General features: G+C 39.8%; 1 protein-coding gene across 4 annotated transcripts in view; it reads right to left on the bottom strand.

Annotated features, from left to right (window-relative positions):
- The window catches only part of FAM135A (family with sequence similarity 135 member A), a 100694-nt gene that overhangs the window by 38223 nt on the left and 42584 nt on the right, over window positions 1-19887 (bottom strand). For all 4 annotated transcript variants that reach the window (XM_054997503.1, XM_054997679.1, XM_054997593.1 and 1 more), the window contains exons 4-7: window positions 12399-12478; window positions 11929-12068; window positions 7312-7382; window positions 6142-6315 (exon numbers count right to left, since the gene is read on the bottom strand). In XM_054997503.1, the coding sequence (XP_054853478.1) occupies window positions 6142-6315; window positions 7312-7382; window positions 11929-12068; window positions 12399-12478 (465 nt within the window). The remainder of the gene's footprint in view (window positions 1-6141; window positions 6316-7311; window positions 7383-11928; window positions 12069-12398; window positions 12479-19887) is intronic.

Below are 19887 nucleotides of genomic sequence, written 5' to 3'. Positions count from 1 at the left end.
AAAATGGGGGGAGGGAGTACTTTCCCCAATGGACTTTTTCAGTTCTTTCAATAGAAAAATTAGAATACTGGGGGAACAATGGGAAAAAGTTATGAAATATCTCTTTAAGAATGAAGAAAATGAAAGACATGGCTTCACTCAAAATGTGTAGTATGGAAATGTTAATATAAAATAGTCTATAGCATTAGACATTGATAACTCTTATAAATGTAGATATATACCATATTGTTAATATTTTTGTTTAAATTATTTTGGCAACAATTAATATTCTACAATGTGTTTAATGATAATATTAAAGACTTCAGTGTTTTCAATGTTATGAGTTTAACATAATATCCGAACACATTGGTAGTCCTACCTATTGTGACTGTGTGTGTTTCTGTCCAAAAAACACACTTTTGTTTGTTTACTAAAGAAACCGTTTTCTACCTTCAACTTGTAATTTTCCCTAACTCTTAGATGGCAAAAACTAAGATACATGTATTTCAGAAGTACAGGATGCAGCAATTTTCAACTTTTTCTCAAGTATTAGATATGCTTGCAGTTTTTTTAGATTTTTATATTTTATGAATTATATTTTTAAATTATATAAATGTGCCAAATAGTGTAACTGTATTATTGAATAAATTATAAATAATGCATTTTATGTTAAATTAGTAACAAGTTTAGGTTTCATGGGAAAGTAAATACTGCATATATTTCCGTTTTTCCCAGTGTTTCTGTTGTTTTCTGGAACAAACACCATTTTTGCCCCATGACTTGAAAGTTTCTGGAAATTTTACAAATTTTGTGCAGCCTGTTACAATCTGTAGATTTCACACAGGACCAGAACAGAGCAAGAAAAAGGAATGATTTATAAAGCAAGAATATGTGCTTTTGAGGTTTATGGTTGGTTTTCTACTTTTATAAAGGAACTCTTATGCTTCTATATGGTTTGTCATTCATTAGCTCAGCCTAGGTTGTTAATACTGTATTTCAAATTAAGGAACACAAAGCATGAATAATAGAACACACGGAGAACATCTGTATGCTGAGTACACATGGGCACGAATCAAAATATGAATCAAATTTTGTGATGAATCGGGATGATTCGTGTTTCGTGAAACGCGTTTCATGGGGCTGCAGTTTTCACAGAATTCATGACTTTTTGGACTAATTCGTTCGATTCGTGAATAATTTGTGATGCCAGACAGACTGGTGCCGATCCACTGATTCCCTAGGCAACATAGGTCTGGAATGTCTGCAAACCTTCTGTTTGCCATTGGAAGCCCCAATCTTAGCCCACATAACCTTGATAGGCAGCTCTCCCTGCCAACTTGGAGCTTCCACTCTGTCCTATACAGCAAGGAGCAGGGGGATTAATCCCCTAGGCAACTGAGGAGATGGGCCTTCTGTAGCCATGGGAACACCAATCTCATCCCTCCAAACCCTGTTAGGCATGTCTGTCTGCCAACCAGACACCTCCTGTTCTGCTCTATGTGAGCATTTCTTATATAAGGCACAGCTCTCTGCCTCGTGCTTTTCATTTCCAGTAGACAGAGGGAGAAGGAGGATCTGTTGCTGGGATTTGGAGTGAGAGAGTGGAATTGGGAGCTTTTGGCTGGATTTGCTGCTGCTTTAAAAGAAACCGAAAAGCCTCTTCTTTTCAGCTCTTGGTCTTGCTAGGAAGGTTGTTGAGTGAGGGTGCCTTCTTTCCTCCACTCCACCCAACCTCAGTCTCAGGGCACTGCCTGGCTTTGGGGCCTAGCTTGACTGAAGCCTACTTTTTTTATTTAATTTTCTTTGCTTATATTCTTATTTCGAGCATTTGTTCTTGCTGGCTTGTTGGGTGAGGGTGGGTGGAGGAGAGCCTGAGAGTTTGGCATCTCTGGGTATGAAGGGTGCCACTGAAGTGTCCTGGGTTCTGATGAATCACGAAACTCATGAATCATTTCGTGAAACAGGACAATTTCGTGAATGTTTGTGATTTGTGGAATGCGACGAAACACGAAACGCTCGTTTCATTTTTTTCTCATTTCGTACCCATCTCCAATGCTGAGATTATATATATGTACATACATGCACTGGAGGGCAAAGAGGTACCAGGCCTTGGAAAAGAAAAGTAAATGCTACTGTAATATTAAACATGTACACCCACATTGGTGGTCTCCACTGATGGAATGATGTTCTTAACCAATTCCTATTTCACTCTTGGCAACTTTCTATTCATCATTTATAAAAGACATCCAGAGAAAGACATGAACAAACACTATAGATCAATGGTTCTCATTCTTTTTTAAATGAATTCTATTTCCGATCAGTGTCATTTTTCAAACCCACTTATAACATTACTCCATGCTGCTTTCCCTCTACCTAACCTAAAACATAGGAAACTTGCATCTGTTAATGCCAAAGACATTTATATTTTCTTTTTCATGTTTAGAATTTTTAAATATGTAGGAACTGTATTTCATGACCATTTCGCACATTCTGCAGAGGCACTACAAATTTGCCATTGAGATTCCCAGTCTCCTCTCTCAGCTTGCTTTGTTCCTTCTACTTCCTCTGGCCCTGTGACACACCTGTAAGGGAGTTGCAACCCACTATTGGGTGATGACCCACAATTTGAGAACCACTACTATCGATTATAAGTTAAAACTTAGTGAAGATTCAAGGCTATCCATGGGGTAATAAAACTATATCAATGTTTGTCTTTAACTTCGTGTCAAGTGCAATGAACACAGATCAAAAGATATGTGGCATATTATTCTTACTTCAGACATAAAGGCAGCCATAAGCACAAGCTATTCATCTAGGTAAAGGTAAAGGTGCAAGCACTGAGTCATTACTGACCCATGGGGGAGTGTCGCATCACGACTTTTTCTTGGCAGATTTTTTGTTGCGGGGTGGTTTGCCCTTGCCTTCCCCAGTCATCTACACTTTACCCCCAGGAAACTGGGTACTCATTTTACTGACCTCGGAAGGATGGAAGACTGAGTCAACCGTGAGCCGGCTACCTGAACCCGGCTTCCACCAGGATTGAACTCAGGTCGTGAGCAGAGCTTGGACTGCAGTACTGCAGCTTACACTATTAATCTACACAAATTAAAATTTATAACTACAAGAAATACAGAAGAGAGCGTATTGACCTTATTTTATGACCCAGTGTTTCCAGTGCATACAGAGAAATTCCAAAACAAAGCCTAAGGACCGCTCAGAAGTGGAATAGACAAATCCCTTGACACAACACAGCATTGGAGAGGGGAGGTTACCAAAGAAATGAATAGGGATGGTCCTGTTCACATAGGAGTTTCACAGAACCTTGAATCCTTCCTACAGGAATATAAAATGCCTAAAACTTCTTACATGTGCACTTGATTTTTGGCAAAATTGATTACACACACACTCTCTAAGTCAAACTTGAGTTATCTGACCTGAAGCATTAGAATGGAAAAGCACAAAAAATGCAGATATTCTGAATTACTTTCCATGGTGCTTACTTAACTTTAAAACAGCCAATATAGCTATTTTTACTGTTTTATGGCTTGTATTTTCAAAAATGATGGAAATGCAATAGCAGTTTGCGGAGGTATGATCATGACGATTTCTTCATGAGAGATGACAAGCCAAAACAAGTCCATGGTATCTTCAGACTGCTTAAACTTGTGCTGGGAGGATTTTGTACATGTGTTTCCAAAATCTCAGTTCACATTTGGATTCACATTTCTGGCACTCAGTCATCCTCCTCAAATGTGGATTTGCAATGAGGTATCATAAGACTGAGCATTTGACAGGACAAAAAAGACTTGGTCAGCTGACCAGGAAAAATCAGTCAATAAAGCATTGGATTTAGTAGCACTACCTTCATTAGCATGTAGAACAAAAAAGATACTTTAATCACCAACAGGCTGGACACTTTTGCTAATTACAGAAGTATATTAATTAACTCTGTTGTAACACAATGAAATCCACTTTTTTGAAAAAATGCAATGAACGAGTCCTTTTAATAATGTTAGACGAGCTTTCTATAAATATGAACAGTTCACTGAACAGTTCATCTCTTCGGCTTTTATCCCAATACAACGGGCTCAGCTTGTAGTTAGAAAATTCAAACAGAAATAAAGCAAAGTTACATGGTGGCCATTGTCTCTGGTTAAGTAAGACAGGGCTACGGGCAGTCTTAGACAGCAACCATAGCTTGTACTGCTAAGACTGCCTTTGACTTACAAGGCTAAAGGTGGAGCAGTCCTCGCTAACGATTGTCACTATAACTGAATCAATAAAGGTAAGCTGCCATTCTTGGCTTCATGAGGTATCTGACAATATTTAGCTACGGTCAAATAATAGGCCATTATTTTGATTCATCATTTAACTGGCTTGCCAATGGCACAGGGCCATGCACACAAATACAGTCATCTTGCATAAGTTCAACCAGACAGAAATCAGCACAGATAAAGCTTTTTCTGTGGTTGCCACATGAAAAAAATGAGTACGATAACAGAAAATATCTTGAAAGAAACCACTGCCTAGATTAAACTGAAAAGTAGACAAATATAGGATTGGGTTTTATGAATTGTGAAAATAGGGAATTTACAGAGGTGGATCTTCTTCATCTTCCCCTCCCAGTAGCCCTCTGTGCTTTCCAAAAGGCTGGTGCTGAGGGCTGAGGAACCCTCCACTAGAAAGGGGAAAAGAGCCTGGCACTGCATGGTGTTTTGGCCATGAGGGTCCCCATAAGCTCCAGCACTGCTTCTTTGGGTATCACTAGAGATGTAAAATTTCCAGAAATTCTGAAGGCATATGAAAAAGCTGTTTTCCCTGGGAGTGAGAGAAATTTTGGGGAAATAAGATTCATAATACTTACTTTCCCATCAAGTCTATACTTATTTTACTGATTAACAAAATAAAATGCATCATTTATAACTTACTGAGCATATAAAATTGTCCTATTTGGAATTTTTATGAAATGCACAAGTAAAGTTTTCTACAAGAAAATTTACAAATATACCTAATTCTTGAGAAAGAACAGCAAACTGTTGCACTCTATGCTACATCAGCATACGCATCTTAATTTTTGAGCAGAAACAATAGCTATAGGTCTTCCAACATACCTGGATATCAAGTTTATAATACTGAAAGCACTGAGCACTTTAATCATGTATTGGCATCATGCTAGTTGTTGCCAAAATCATTTACATTTTAAAAAATAAAACATATCCTAGATAATGTTGTAATTGTCTGCAGAATACCTATAAATTATTATCTAAAGCTCTAAATTGGCTTACATAAAAAATTTCAAGCTACGCATTTTGCATGTGTAAAACTTTGCCTTAAAAAGCATTTCACTCATTCCAAATGAAAAAATATTGCATAGTGTTTTTACCAGTGCTCCTTAAAATTTCCCCTTTTTAAAAAACTGGAAACAGGTCTCAGGAAAAAAAAAATGTTCCTCCACCTCAGCCTTTACATCTGTAGGCATCATAGGATACTGTGGGGGAGTGGGAGAAAAACTCAACTCTATAAGTACCTTTCAAAATATCTTAAACATAATTTCTAGAGCATTCCAGAGAAAGGAGTTCAAATACCCCTCCCCACAAACACAAAAATTCTTATGTTGCAAAAAGATTCCAAGAAGAACATAGCTGGTCTATTTTGACCGACTAATCTGCTTACTATCTCAATAATTAGCAATTATCTGATAATTAGGGGACAAATTAAAGGAGTATAATTACAGGAGTCAGTACAATTACAGGAGTTATTGAGTAACTTCTATGATTTACCATTATTTTTTCATTCCAACAACATCCCCCTTCCCCAAAACTGCAGTAAATTCAATGAAGCTTGGATCAGCTTCAGAGAACTTCCAATGAAACCCAACTGAAACAGAAAAAGTTCTTTCCTGTCTGTTAAAGTAAAGCTTTCCTATTAATGTACGTTTAGCATGATTGGTCTTTGATATATTAAACTTTGAATTAAATTGAAAACTGAAATTGACAATGCACAGGGACTATGTAGTAGCCGTTCACTGGCAGAAGCTAAAATATTCCAACTATATATGTATTACTTTAACGATCAAATCCAATAAGCCATTAACAGTCACAAACTGCATTTCATTCACTTATTAATTTTGAAAACACATGCAACAACTTGCATATTATTTACCTTATCAATGGCTGGTGGAGAGCAACTAATGAAGCATGGACTATAACTGAGATGACAGAGAGGTGAAAGTAATCAAACATAACATTGACATAGTGATGAAGGCCTCGGTGTAAGGTAAAGTGCAACTTTAGTGTTCGACTGCTAATTAGCTGTAATGTGCTCAGGTCTTCTGGCCTAAAAGAAGAAGAGTATAATCACCACCACTATTTTGAAAGTAATTCAATACTACAATTTAAAAAGCAAAATACTCACAAAGAAGTGCTTAATTAATAGCTCAGTGCTCTGGGTAGTTACTCATCTGCGTAAATTCATGTAAGTTTATTCAGATTCAGAGGTCTGTTTTGTAATGGAGTTCCACCATACCAGTGGTGTCTCAAACACTGGAATCAATGGAAATCTTGATACAAAGAAAAGATCTACAGACCTCAGGATAAGGATGATTAAGTACAATCTTGCACATAATTATCCAAGTGTAGATCTCAATGAAATCGATATAATGTACATGTATGGAAGGATGCAGCATTTAAGGTACACATGAGAGTCAGTTTCCATATTTTCATTACACGTAAAAATTCTCATAAAAATTAGTTTCTATATGTGTATTAAAGACAGTTTTTTAAAAGTAGAGAGAAATTTTTCAATACGCTTTACTATGTAAAATACATATTGTACAGGACCATTTAGTAGCCAGCTTCCCGGGCTACAGCAGCAGCAGCACCACCACAGCTGGAGTAGCTCGCAAAGCGGCATAGGAAAGGTAGCTTCTGCTTTTCCTGGCAGGAAGGCAAGTAGCAGCTCCTGCTCCTAACCACTTGTGCCAGCACCACCTACCTGGTTCAGGTGGTGCCTACCTCTTTTTGTTCCTTTAAAATGGCTGCTGAGATCTTGTGATATAGCGCATTGCAAGGTCTCAGGTTTTCTGCCTGTAATTTAACATTTTTTTCTTTTTTTTTGGATTTTTGTGCAAACTTCAGAGCTACCCAGGTTTGTACAAACATCCCTGAACTCTGCACCTGACTCCGGTGTGCAGATTTAACAATCTGCATGCTGATGTCCTGATACAGGAGACAGGAGCACACAGAGATGTAATTGAGAATTATTCTGCCTAAAGACACTGTAGTAAGAACTGAAAATATTTTAAAAATAAAACATAGGTTAGTTTGAACTTACGAATAATCTGTATCTGTAAAATGTAGATCTAAAGACAGCAGGAAATTCATTTCATTAAGAGATTCTTCAATCTACAAAGGAGGTGTCAAAAGAGAGACAGGACAAACATTACACAATAATACACACACTAAGCTGCCTTATACTGAATCAGACCACTGGTCCATCAAGATTAGTATTGTCTACTCAGATGAGCAGCAGCTCTCCAGGGTCACAGGCAGAGCTTGTATCACCTGCTGCCTGGTTCTTTTCACTAGAGGTGCTGAGGACTGAACCTGGAACCTCCTACATGCAAAGCAGAGCCTCTTCCACTCCCCTATCTCTTGGAGTATTTCTAGTGACACAAGCTATAGTTTTCCTGCACTGGCCCATCTCCAAATTGCACCTACATCATGGGAATATGACCACTGCTAAATGCCCTTGTGCTGGGGACAGCCATGGGTATGTTGGTGTAGCTTCAGTACTGCACTGGCAGCAGGTACTGCTGAAAGGAGAAAACTGGGTATAGATGGGGACATGATAGAGAAGGAGTGGAAATAGTGGAATCCTGTGATCACTCAGAGGTTAGTACCCCTGACAGTGGCATTACACTACACCTGTTTCAGAAATTGTGTACATTAAAACAATCCCAATGAAATCAATAGAAAGCCAAAAGCAACTGACCCCACCTCCTCCCTCTTGTTCCTCAAGACACAATGAAGATCCATTAGGCCACAAGTGTGGGACATCAAAATCATAATATGACAGGAAGAAGAGCCAGAACTACAACTTCACTGATATCAAAGCATGAAACACAAGCAAAGCACCAGGTGGTGCCTCATAATGGAAAACAAGCCAAAGTCCACAGTTGTAGAGAATGGATGCAGAGGAGTTAGCCGTGTTAGTCTGTAGTAGCAAAATCAAAAAGAGTCCAGTAGCACCTTTAAGACTAACCAACTTTATTGCAGCATAAGCTTTCGAGCATCACAGTTCTCTTCATTAGATGCATGGAGGGCAAGAAGACACTGGTCAGATATATAGGTGGAGAGGGGAGGGAGGAATAGATGCAAACAGTAGCTTCTGATATGGAGATCAGTTTGCTTCTGTTAAGGAAGTCAGTTGTAGAGAAATCTCTCTATCACTGAGTGACCTAATTTCACCATACTCTCATAGGGTGTACAAAGAAATGCAGGAAGAATGCATAGTATCCCTGAGCAATATATTCTGAAAAAAGAGCAAAAATGGCAGATATATAGGGGTTCAAATACAGCAGGCTGGGCCTATGAGCCACCATGGCAGCTTCGCTCATTATAACTGGGCCTTCTGCAGGTACCACCTTGCAAATGGGCAAAATCAACAGCTGCCCTCTGTAGTGGCCCCTGTCTCTGTAGAGAATGTAGAGACTACAGAGAATAGCCCCTATCTTATGGAGCAGCCTGCCTAAAAAGGCCAGGAAAGCTCCCACTCTCCTGGCTTTCTGCAAACTGTACAAAACTGAATTATTCAGGAGGGCTTTCATACACAGGTAACAGGGCTATACTGGAAGGAAATGGTTCAAAAAGATGCTTCAATAAAAGGATAGGGGGTGTAGACTGTACTACTGTGCACTGACCACTACTGTTGTTTATTATGGCATGTCAAATGTTTTGTTTCCACGCTGTTTTTAAATTTCTGCAATCCATACCCTACTATATTGTTTAATGAATATCCCAGCTGTTAATAGTATTGAATTACGCTGTGCAATCTGCCTTGAATCTTAATAAGAAAGGTGACTATATATAATATAAATACATGACCCACAGGTTGAAGACCATTGTAGAAACTGGAAACAGAAGTGTTCAGAGCAGCAACAGAAGCAAGCCTGGAAAATTCTCAAACTATCTTCCCATCATGCACAGTTGCTCTTTCCTACAAGCTAGAATCAATTTATAGGTTAGAATTCTGGTCTATAGGAAAAAAGTGCTAACCATAGCTTGTGGATGAGACACAGTGACAAAATATGGTTTGCTGTGAAAGTGGAAGGCTGGATAAAAGAGGAGGGGATACGAGCTCGAGAATTCCACAGGCTTCTTCATGTCAGAATGTGAAAGTGTATTAGATAGCAGTGTTAGCATCAAAAAGTCTTCCTTCCATTGCATCAGATAAATTGTATCCTGCTCAAATTATTTAACATTCTTTGAAATTTGTAGACTACTGACCTTCCCAAATGAGGGTAACTTGGCAATTTACTGTGATGATTTTATGAGTTTCTTTACTGATATAAAATCTCAGATCCAACCCAATTAGGACTCCAATGTAAGTGACAGTCTGAAAACACAAGTGCTTGATGCACTGTCTACTCAAATTTATACAGATAATTTTTGTTCTGTTTCCCTGACTGATGCTGACATGCTTTTGGTTATTATGAAGCCAAGCACTTGAAGCCGAGATCTGTGACCATCCCTGACTTAGTTAAAAGTTATTATAATAGATTATCCCTTGGCTAATACGATTAATTTTTTACTTTGAGAAGAGGATTTCCCAAAGTCCCTGAAAGAGGCTATTATTCAACTTTTATTGAAAAAACCCTGTCTTGACAGACAAATTGAGCCTGATTGACAAATTGAGCCCATGTCAAACTTGCCATTATTAAGCAAACTGACTGAAAAAAGCAGCAGTAGAGTAACTGCAGGATTTGGGTGATTACGTAACTGCCTTCCACCCCTTTCAGTATGGCTTTACTCCGGGCTTTAGGGATGCTATGGAAGTGATGTCACTATGTAAGCTTTTGTTTCTATAATTATTGGTGTGTGGTTGATTTTGCTGTTATTTGAACATCATGACTATATTACTACTAGAGGTGTGCAAAATGGAAAAAACAAGCCAAAAATACACCTGGAAATCACTGTTTTGTTTAACCAGTTTCTGGAACAGTGAACCAAATCTAGGAAACCAAGTTATAATGGCACACTCCCACCAAAAAGTCTGTGAGTTTTATTTCAGTTCATACATCACACAGCAGCAGCACTAGGCACTGGGCTCGCACAGCAGCATCCTGTTTTTCGGAATAGCTTTCACCAATCAGATCCCAAGGGGAGACAGCCCTTACGTTATTGTAAGGGGGAATGAAACCAATCCACGTGAGTGCATCTTTCCCGCACCCACTGCTGCCGGGAAATGACATTCTCCCCTGCCAATCATTTTTTTCACAATGGGAGACCCCTCCACACCTATTAGCTTTGGAAACATTTGAAAAGGGGAATGTGTAGACTTCAATCATAGGCTGCAATTCTAAAGACACTTCCCTGGGAGTAAGCACTACTGAATAACATGGGACTTTACAACTGAGCAGAACTCTTTAGGACTGCTTCCATAGTCTTTCAGGGCTTTCTCTTTTTCTGAGTCAAATGGCAAACGTGTACCTATTCTGCCCTTTCAAAAACAATCCTGCCTGACCCCATAGCAAAAGGAAAACTTTTGGGAAAAACATAGGTCTGTTTGGGCAGAGGGGTAGTATTCAGACAATCATTCTGCCTGCCTGCATTTGGGCATGAATGTCCCATTTTGCAGCAGAACACTGTGCATCAAATGGAAGAATTTGGATTTTCTCCTCATCATAGGAACATCATGGGAACAAGGCACAAGGAAACATAGCAGCAACAGCAGAATGCAAATGTAGTGATTTATTGGCACTATAGAAAAGTGAACATGAAGCAGGGTTGTTTTTAATGTTGCTGCACTGCACTAGTTGGAGCACTCTCCTGCTTGGGAGCCCCACCACCACCACCACTTGCTGACACTTGCCTTCTTGGCATCTGTTGTTGTGTATGTGTGCATGTTATTGTGCTTGGATCAATGGCTTAGACTAGGAGAGGGACTGATGGCTGATGCGGTTTTTGGTTAACTGTGAAAACAACTGCCCCAGAACCTCATTTCCCTACCCAACCATGAAAAGAACAGTGTTTGCATGTGCAGCCATCCAACAGTTGCCTTGCTGCCTTCCTCAAGCATTTTTGGGGTCCATAAACCCTGAACCCCATTGTTGTGTGCGCTCAAACTTGGTCAGTCAACACTTTAGAGGGAGGACTGTGTTCTGTGCAAATGCCCAGCATTTACTGCCGAGCCTTGTTAAATACTGTTGGAGTTGGTTGGGTGGTGGTTTTTGAACTCTGTTGCTGTATGTTTTTCAAATATTTGTACGGTTTTAAAGTTATTTGTATTTTAAATTATACTCTGGTTTCTCTTCAGATTGCATAAATCTTTCGCCTGTATTTTAAATTATTATACCAGTTGTAATCCGCCCTGAGCCTGCTGATGCAGGGAGGGCGGAATATAAATTGAATTAAATAAATAAATAAATAATTGTAAAAACAGCTACCCCTAAGAGCCTGGAAGCCTTAATTGCAAAGAATGGGTCCAAAACTCAAAATAACAAAAACAAACAGATTAAATGTGAGCCAACAACGCCCCAACCAGGAAAAAACACTAACAGTGCACAGTTGGTTCAGAACCCCTGGATCCGAAACTGAAATGGAAATTTTTTTCAGTGCACGCCCCTAGTTACTAGCATTAGCAAGACAGAGCAACCATTGACATAATGGAACCACAGGCTTGTTTTGTAACATCAAAGTATTTTAACAGTTAACATATGCAGACAATTACCTTCCTTTCATCCAACAGCATCTTAATTTTGAAGATCATAACATCATTTACAGACACTTCCTCATTTTTGTAAAGAATTTGAAAGGTTTTACTACAGATTACGTTATCATGGACTGATGCTGGAAAAGCAAGATCAGCACCTGAAAATAATAATAAAAGTAATGAATACAAACACAAAACAAGAAGAATCAACTATGAAAAACATGTGCACATATGGTCTTCAAGACTACATCCTCTATCAGAAGTATTCATATGACCAATTTTTTAATATTTAACAATGAAGAGCAGCTTTCATCTATTCAAATTTTACATTTTCTTAATAACTTGAGAAGGGCATTTATCTGATTCATTTACACCAAATTTGATCTATGTGTAGTAACTAAAAGCTCTAATTGGTCGACAGCTCTACTTTAATTATTAAACAATAGTTAAAATCTCAAAGTGTACCGGAAAAAAGCTTTCACACTTACTAGTTGCACGTAATAAACTTGCTTCAATCTTGTGTGGAATTCTGGGTGGAATTTTCATAGAAGCACGAATCTGGTAAAAACTGAAATAGACAAAATGGTTTCAGAAATATGCTATTTATCATATATCAAAACCAAAACAAGGAAGGGCGCCCCGCGTAGTAACAGAATGTCAATAGTAAACCTACAGTGGATCGGTCTAAGGACCAACAATATTACAAACATACCACTCAGCACCAACAGTTTTAACATTTTATACAGATTTATAGTATATTAAAGTGCCAAGTACTCAAGAATATAATCAATACAAACAAGGCAGATGTCCAGCAGACAAGAAAGTCTAAAGTATAAGTAATTATTCCTTCTTGCTACTCCTGGTGCAGTCTCCGTCTGAAGTACTGGAGACCCCTTCACTGACAGGAGAACGTAGTGAAGCTGCCGGACTTGCCACGAGAAGTCGCCGCCCGACGCTCGACAGGGCAGCTTAACTCCTGTTTCGGGTTGATAGCGTCAACAGACATATATGACAAGTATCATAGCATCAAAAACTAACTGATCTCTGAAACTGAGCATTCTTCCCAGTTTGAAAGTCTGGATTCTATGGGAGAAAGTAAAAGACAGCATTTGGTAATGTCACTGAACTGAGGACAAATCCTTCCCTCTGCATTGTCATTCTGTCTGGACTGAAGAACACATTCTGGATGACAGCTATGTTTCCAACTGCATGCTTATCAGCTTAATCCCCATAAAACTCTGTAAATAATCTAAAGGCAAGTGGCTTTCTGATACACGATAAAGATTTGTAGTTTAGGACACAGTATAGTACATTAACATTTACTTGCTTATCCCAATATAATAATCTCATGGGGGTCAGCTCAGGACAAATTTAAAACTGTATTCCTGGTATCTGAGATAATGGCCTATCTATAACAAGGCATAAACGAAAAGAGTCCAGTAGCACCTTTAAGACTAACCAATTTTATTTTATTGTAGCATAAGCTTTCGAGAATCAAGTTCTCTTCGTCAGATGCCTGATACAGAGACTGGACAAACACAGAAGAGCAAGAGAGGGAAGAGGCAATTAGGGGGGGAGGGGGAGGGAGCAATCAAAACATTCCTTTGCTAGTATATGTAAACATCTCCTTTCGGTGTGTGTATCAGTTGGCTTCAAAGGAGTTTGCCCTGTTAGTTTGTAGAAGCCAAACAGCTAGACCATCCAATTCCAATGCAGTATGGGCCTTCGATAACCACAGCTCTCCCTGCCAGATGCATCTGACAAAGAGATCTGTGGTTCCCGAAAGCCCACACCAGGTACCACTGAGCTCCCCCAGACCCCACCTCTGTAAAGGAAATCTGTTACCTGTGGTAATGTGATAACCATTCATAGTCCCTATTCAGTCCCAGCTTGACAGAGTCAAATTTGCATATGAATTCCAGTTCAGCAGCCTCCCGTTGGATTTTGTACAACTACATAATGGACGAATAAATACCACCTTATACCGGAAACCAACAGACCGATACTCATATCTACATGCCTCCAGCTTCCACCCTAAACATACCACTCGGTCTATTGTCTACAGCCAAGCCTTACGTTACAACCGTATCTGCTCCGATGCTCTCGACCGAGACTCACACTTAAGAGATTTACAACAAGCATTTTTGAGACTACAGTACCCACCAAATGAAGTGAAGAAACAAATCAACAGGGCCAGACTAGTACCCAGAAACAGTCTGCTCCAGGACATACCTAAAGGAACTAACAACAGAACACCACTGGTTGTCACCTATAGCTCCCAGCTCAAACCCATCCAACGTATCATCAGGGAGCTACAACCCATCCTGGAAAATGATACCTCTCTCTCAGAAGTCCTGGGTGGAAGACCTGTCCTTGCCTACAGACAGCCCCCCAATCTTAAACGACTTCTCACTTACAATCATGAATCGGCCAGCAGGGCCACCAGCACAGGTACCAGGCCCTGCAACAGACCCAGATGCCAGCTCTGCCCCTATATCTACCCAGGGAATACAATTACAGGACCCAATGGCATCAACTACACTGTCTCTGGCTCTTACAGCTGCTCATCCTCCAATCTGATATATGCCCTCATGTGCCAACAATGTCCTTCTGCTCTGTACATTGGACAAACCAGCCAACCTCTACACAAAAGAATAAATGGACACAAATCTGACATTAGAAATGGAAACGTCCAGAAACCAGTGGGAGAACACTTCAACCTACCAGGACATTCCATCAAAGACTTAAAGGTCACTGTAGTTCAACAGAAACCTTTCAAAAACAAAATCCAACGGGAGGCTGCTGAACTGGAATTCATATGCAAATTTGACTCTGTCAAGCTGGGACTGAATAGGGACTATGAATGGTTATCACATTACCACAGGTAACAGATTTCCTTTACAGAGGTGGGGTCTGGGGGAGCTCAGTGGTACCTGGTGTGGGCTTTCGGGAACCACAGATCTCTTTGTCAGATGCATCTGGCAGGGAGAGCTGTGGTTATCGAAGGCCCATACTGCATTGGAATTGGATGGTCTAGCTGTTTGGCTTCTACAAACTAACAGGGCAAACTCCTTTGAAGCCAACTGATACACACACCAAAAGGAGATGTTTACATATACTAGCAAAGGAATGTTTTGATTGCTCCCTCCCCCTCCCCCCCTAATTGCCTCTTCCCTCTCTTGCTCTTCTGTGTTTGTCCAGTCTCTGTATCAGGCATCTGACGAAGAGAACTTGATTCTCGAAAGCTTATGCTACAATAAAATAAAATTGGTTAGTCTTAAAGGTGCTACTGGACTCTTTTTGATTTTGCTACTACAGACTAACACGGCTAACTCCTCTGGATCTAAGGCATAAACGATACTATATTTCTATGTGTATTCTTATTTTAATCAACTAATGCTTCACTCACAGAATTAATTTGGCCCAAAATCTAGCATCAGTCTTTAACGCATCAGTCATGCTGAGTGCACTAACATGCCAGATCCCTACTCTGTGTAAAAAATACATTCAAAATGGCTTGCCCACCCAGTTTATATCCAAATGTAGCAGATATTTCAAGACAGAAAGGACAAATCAAGCTAAATGTTCAGCAGAGATCCATGTTAAAAGCACCTTTCAAATTTTCATGTTCCACAATAAGGTTGGGATCTGAGCTATTTCACTTTTAAAAAGATATTTTAGGTCTAAATTTAGTGGTTTTTAACCATTAAACTACTTCCACAAGAGCCAATTCCAGGTTTTAGAGGGGTAAGGCAGAGTGTCTGCAAGGTCTTCCCTCCCCTCCTTTCCACCAGGCCATTCACTGCACCTCCTTTCCCACAGTTCTTTGCCAGACCTTCCAGTTCCTGCACTCACACACAGGCAGCAGGGTACACAGGAAGGGGGCAGCGGAGGCACATGGACAGGAGATTCTTAGCAGTAGGCTGAGCCAGAAGGTTAGGGCCCTGGTAGCTCCCCCCCTCCACAGGGCATGCTGATACTGTCCCTGATTACCACCCACCAAATACAGATCATTATCATCAATTGATGCACCTCCACTAGCCACAACTTTAAAAATCAGGACACCAAAATGGCACCACAGGCAAGGCAACAATTTATATTGGCATACTTATGATGTATGCATCCCCCCGCCCAAATCTCAGATATACATTCAATAGATCTCAGATATACATTCAATGAGACCCTTGTGCTGATGGCTATACGGCACCTAATTTTTAATGTTAGCTTTCCTATTTGCTATGTGCCATTTTTAAAAGCACAGGGAATAAATCTAGGATCTCTGATTTTATCCTCACCTTGGGGAGAGGAGCATAAAACAACTCATCTCAGCTGGCTGTCAGAAGCCACTGCATATGGAGGAAAGAGGCTGCCCAAACCTCCAAAATATCCCCATATACCACCAAAAGTTCTGTTCACTGCACTCTTAGACTGCATAATCAGCCTTGAGTCTCTGTGAGAAAGGCAAATAACATAAATAAGTTTTTGCATTAGATTTACTGGAAGCAAGTTAACTAAGAATTGAAAAACTTCCCAGATAGCAGTATCCACTTGGAACATTTGGATTTATATATTAAACTTGCACTTAAACTATTTTGTGAATACTGGCTGTCAGTCTGGATAACTGAGACTAATCAAATCATTTCTACGATGTAAATACGGGATATTCCCACTACTGAAGTGTTCACTTGCCATATCACCCTCAGTTACTATGAATGGGATCCCATTACATTGCAAATGGAGCAAGTTTGCAGAAAGGATTTTTGCCTCTCCCCACTTCAGCCTGCTGCACACCTCAAACAGCCATTCTGGAGGTCAGAAGACCCATAGAAACAATGTAAAATGAGGCATAGGGAGATGAAGCTGAAAGGGACAGACATTTCCTCATTATCTGCGTAAGTTTATTCTGATTTCCCCTCTTCTAGCTGTAGTTGCCATGTCCCCAAGAATTCACCAACCTTAGAAATTACTTTTTAAAGAGGTGCTGCAAAGGGAAAGTGGCAAAACTGCCCTCATGCAAACTCACTCCATTCACTGTTTGATAGGCTTAAACCCTATATATGTATTACAGAAATTATGGGGACCCTTGTTTTTTTGTGTCACTGAAATACAGAATACGGAGCAGAGCTACTTAGAGCTAGATATTGTTCATTTCAAATATATGTTACCCTCCAGGCACAACCTTTAACTTTATCTTGCAAAAAGTTCCAAATGCCTCCAGTGGAATTTGACAAGCTTTTTCAGTATCGTCTCGGCTTTCTATGCTTCATAAAGGAAAATGTAAATCAGAAATGCCAGGCATAGCATGGTACAGAGCTCTATAATAAATGAAAGCACTGCACTGAAATTCATGGCAGGTCAAAGCAGCTGTCAAGCCAACATGAACAGAATTAACTTTTAAAATCCAATCAGGGAGTCAAGAGTCTCCAATCCAATCAGGGAGTCTCTTGCCTAAACAAAGAAAAAAACCATTTGCTTCCTATTTTTAACATATTCAGCACTATTAATGTATAAACATATCAGGACTCAGTCAATACCCACTTCTGATGAGTCCTGAATAAAACAAATTATAATCAAGAAATCTTCTCACTCAGGGCAACAGACTACAAGCAACAGTTACAACATAAACATGAAAAGGATTCTCAGTATTTAGCTGTAACTTCTCAGTGAATCTAAAATTTGATCTTATTTTATTGAAACAGAAAGAAGATAGAAGTATATTATCAAAGCAAATTTCCTTAAAACTTTCAATATGAAGAACTGACTTGGAATAAGAACCCTGTATGATAGACTCAACTATTTGCAGGAGGAGCCAGAGGGAGCTCCATCCTCAGCTGTCAGAGGCAAAAGAGAACCTAGCAGCTGAGGTCACCAGTTGGCAAGAATCATTAACAAAGCTGACCTTCAAAATGTGTTTCCATCTCATAATTGGTGCACAAACTTCCAATAGTTTTCAGCACAGAAAACTTTCAGCCACTATTTTCAATGGCTGCTCCAAAGTAAAAGCATCTTGAACAGAATTAAAACATTAGAAACTATTCTATGAATCTCTAACTTTTAATACCTAAAAAGGATTTCAGCATGAGCAAACAATATGTAGGTAGATCCAGAGGAGTTAGCCGTGTTAGTCTGTAGTAGCAAAATCAAAAAGAGTCCAGTAGCACCTTTAAGACTAACCAATTTTATTGTAGCATAAGCTTTCGAGAATCAAGTTCTCTTCATCAGATGCCTGATCAAAACTGGGCAGATACAGAAGAGGAGGGGAGAAGAGAGAGAGGAAAGAACATATATCACAAAGAGACAGAATGCAATTAGCGTGGAGGCAATCAAAACATCCCTTTGCTTGGAAATGTAAACATCTCCTTTTGGTGTGCAGTCAGTTTGCCGTATTAGTTTGTAGCAGTGAAGGTATCCAATTCCTATGTAGTATAAGCCTTCGATAACCACAGCTCTCCCTGCCAGCTGCATCTGACAAAGAGAACTGTGGTCCCCGAAAGCCCACACCAGGCATCACTGGGCTCCCCCAGATCACGCCTCTTTAAAGAGAATTTGTTACCTGTGATAATGTGATAACCATTCATAGTCTCTATTCAGTCCCAGCTTGACAGAGTCAAATTTGCATATGAATTCCAATTCAGCAGCCTCCCGTTGGATTTTGTTTTTGAAAGGTTTCTGTTGAACCACAGCGACCTTTAAGTCTTTGATGGAATGTCCTGGTAGATTGAAGTGTTCTCCCACTGGTTTTTGGACGTTTCCATTTCTAATGTCAGATTTGTGTCCATTTATTCTTTTGCGTAGAGGTTGGCTGGTTTGTCCAATGTACAGAGCAGAAGGACATTGTTGGCACATAAGGGCATATATCAGATTGGAGGATGAGCAGCTGTAAGAGCCAGAGACAATGTAGTTGATGCCATTGGGTCCTGTAATTATATTCCCTGGGTAGATATAGGGGCAGAGCTGGCATCTGGGTCAAAGTTCGTTACAAAACTCCAGGAAAAAGAATTCCACATGGACACCCCCTGAGGGCCGTAACTCCTCATTGGACTTTTACATTGAATGCTTCCGTAGACGTGCTCAGGCTTATACTACATAGGAATTGGATACCTTCACTGCTACAAACTAATACGGCAAACTGACTGCACACCAAAAGGAGATGTTTACATTTCCAAACAAAGGAATGTTTTGACTGCCTCCACGCTAATTGCATTCTGTCTCTTTGTGATATATGTTCTTTCCTCTCTCTCTCTCTTCTCCCCTCCTCTTCTGTATCTGCCCAGTTTTGATCAGGCATCTGATGAAGAGAACTTGATTCTCGAAAGCTTATGCTACAATAAAATTGGTTAGTCTTAAAGGTGCTACTGGACTCTTTTTGAATATGTAGGTAATTTCTACAGACGAAGCAAGGCAAAAAGGTATTTCTTGTGTTGTCTATGCCAAGCTGTGCAGGTTAATGACCCATCGAGGAAGTCATAAAAAGGAAAAAAGGCTTATTTTAAAACGTGGAAGTTGCCCCAATGAAGTGAACAGAATGGACCACAGTGTCTGGCAAAAAAAAGTATGTTGATAATCAGGCATGCAAAAAAAAAAAAAGGAAGAATTTGAGGAGCAGTCTGCTAAAAGCATCAATACAAACAGTAAACATTTCTTTAAATACATCAGAACAGAAAACCAGTCAGAGAAGCAGTTGGGCCTGTAGATGACCGAGGAATAAAAGGACTGCTAAAAGAAGATGGGGAGAGTGCAGAAAAGTTAAATCAATCTTTCCATTTGTGTTTACTATGGAAAATGTGGGACATGTACCTACACCACATCCAGGATTTTCAGAAGCAATATCTGAAGAACCAGGGCTTTTTTCTGGGAAAAGAGTTGGTGGAACTGACGGAGACCATGTGTGTACGCCCAAAGTGTGCGTGCGCACTCCCAGGACCATGTGATGATGTCACTTCTGGGAAGTGATATCACTGCACAGAGCAGAGCCAC

This window comes from Eublepharis macularius, chromosome 1 (genome assembly GCF_028583425.1).
Source record: "Eublepharis macularius isolate TG4126 chromosome 1, MPM_Emac_v1.0, whole genome shotgun sequence".
Taxonomy (NCBI): domain Eukaryota; kingdom Metazoa; phylum Chordata; class Lepidosauria; order Squamata; family Eublepharidae; genus Eublepharis; species Eublepharis macularius.
This window is presented reverse-complemented; position numbering and strand designations above follow the sequence as displayed.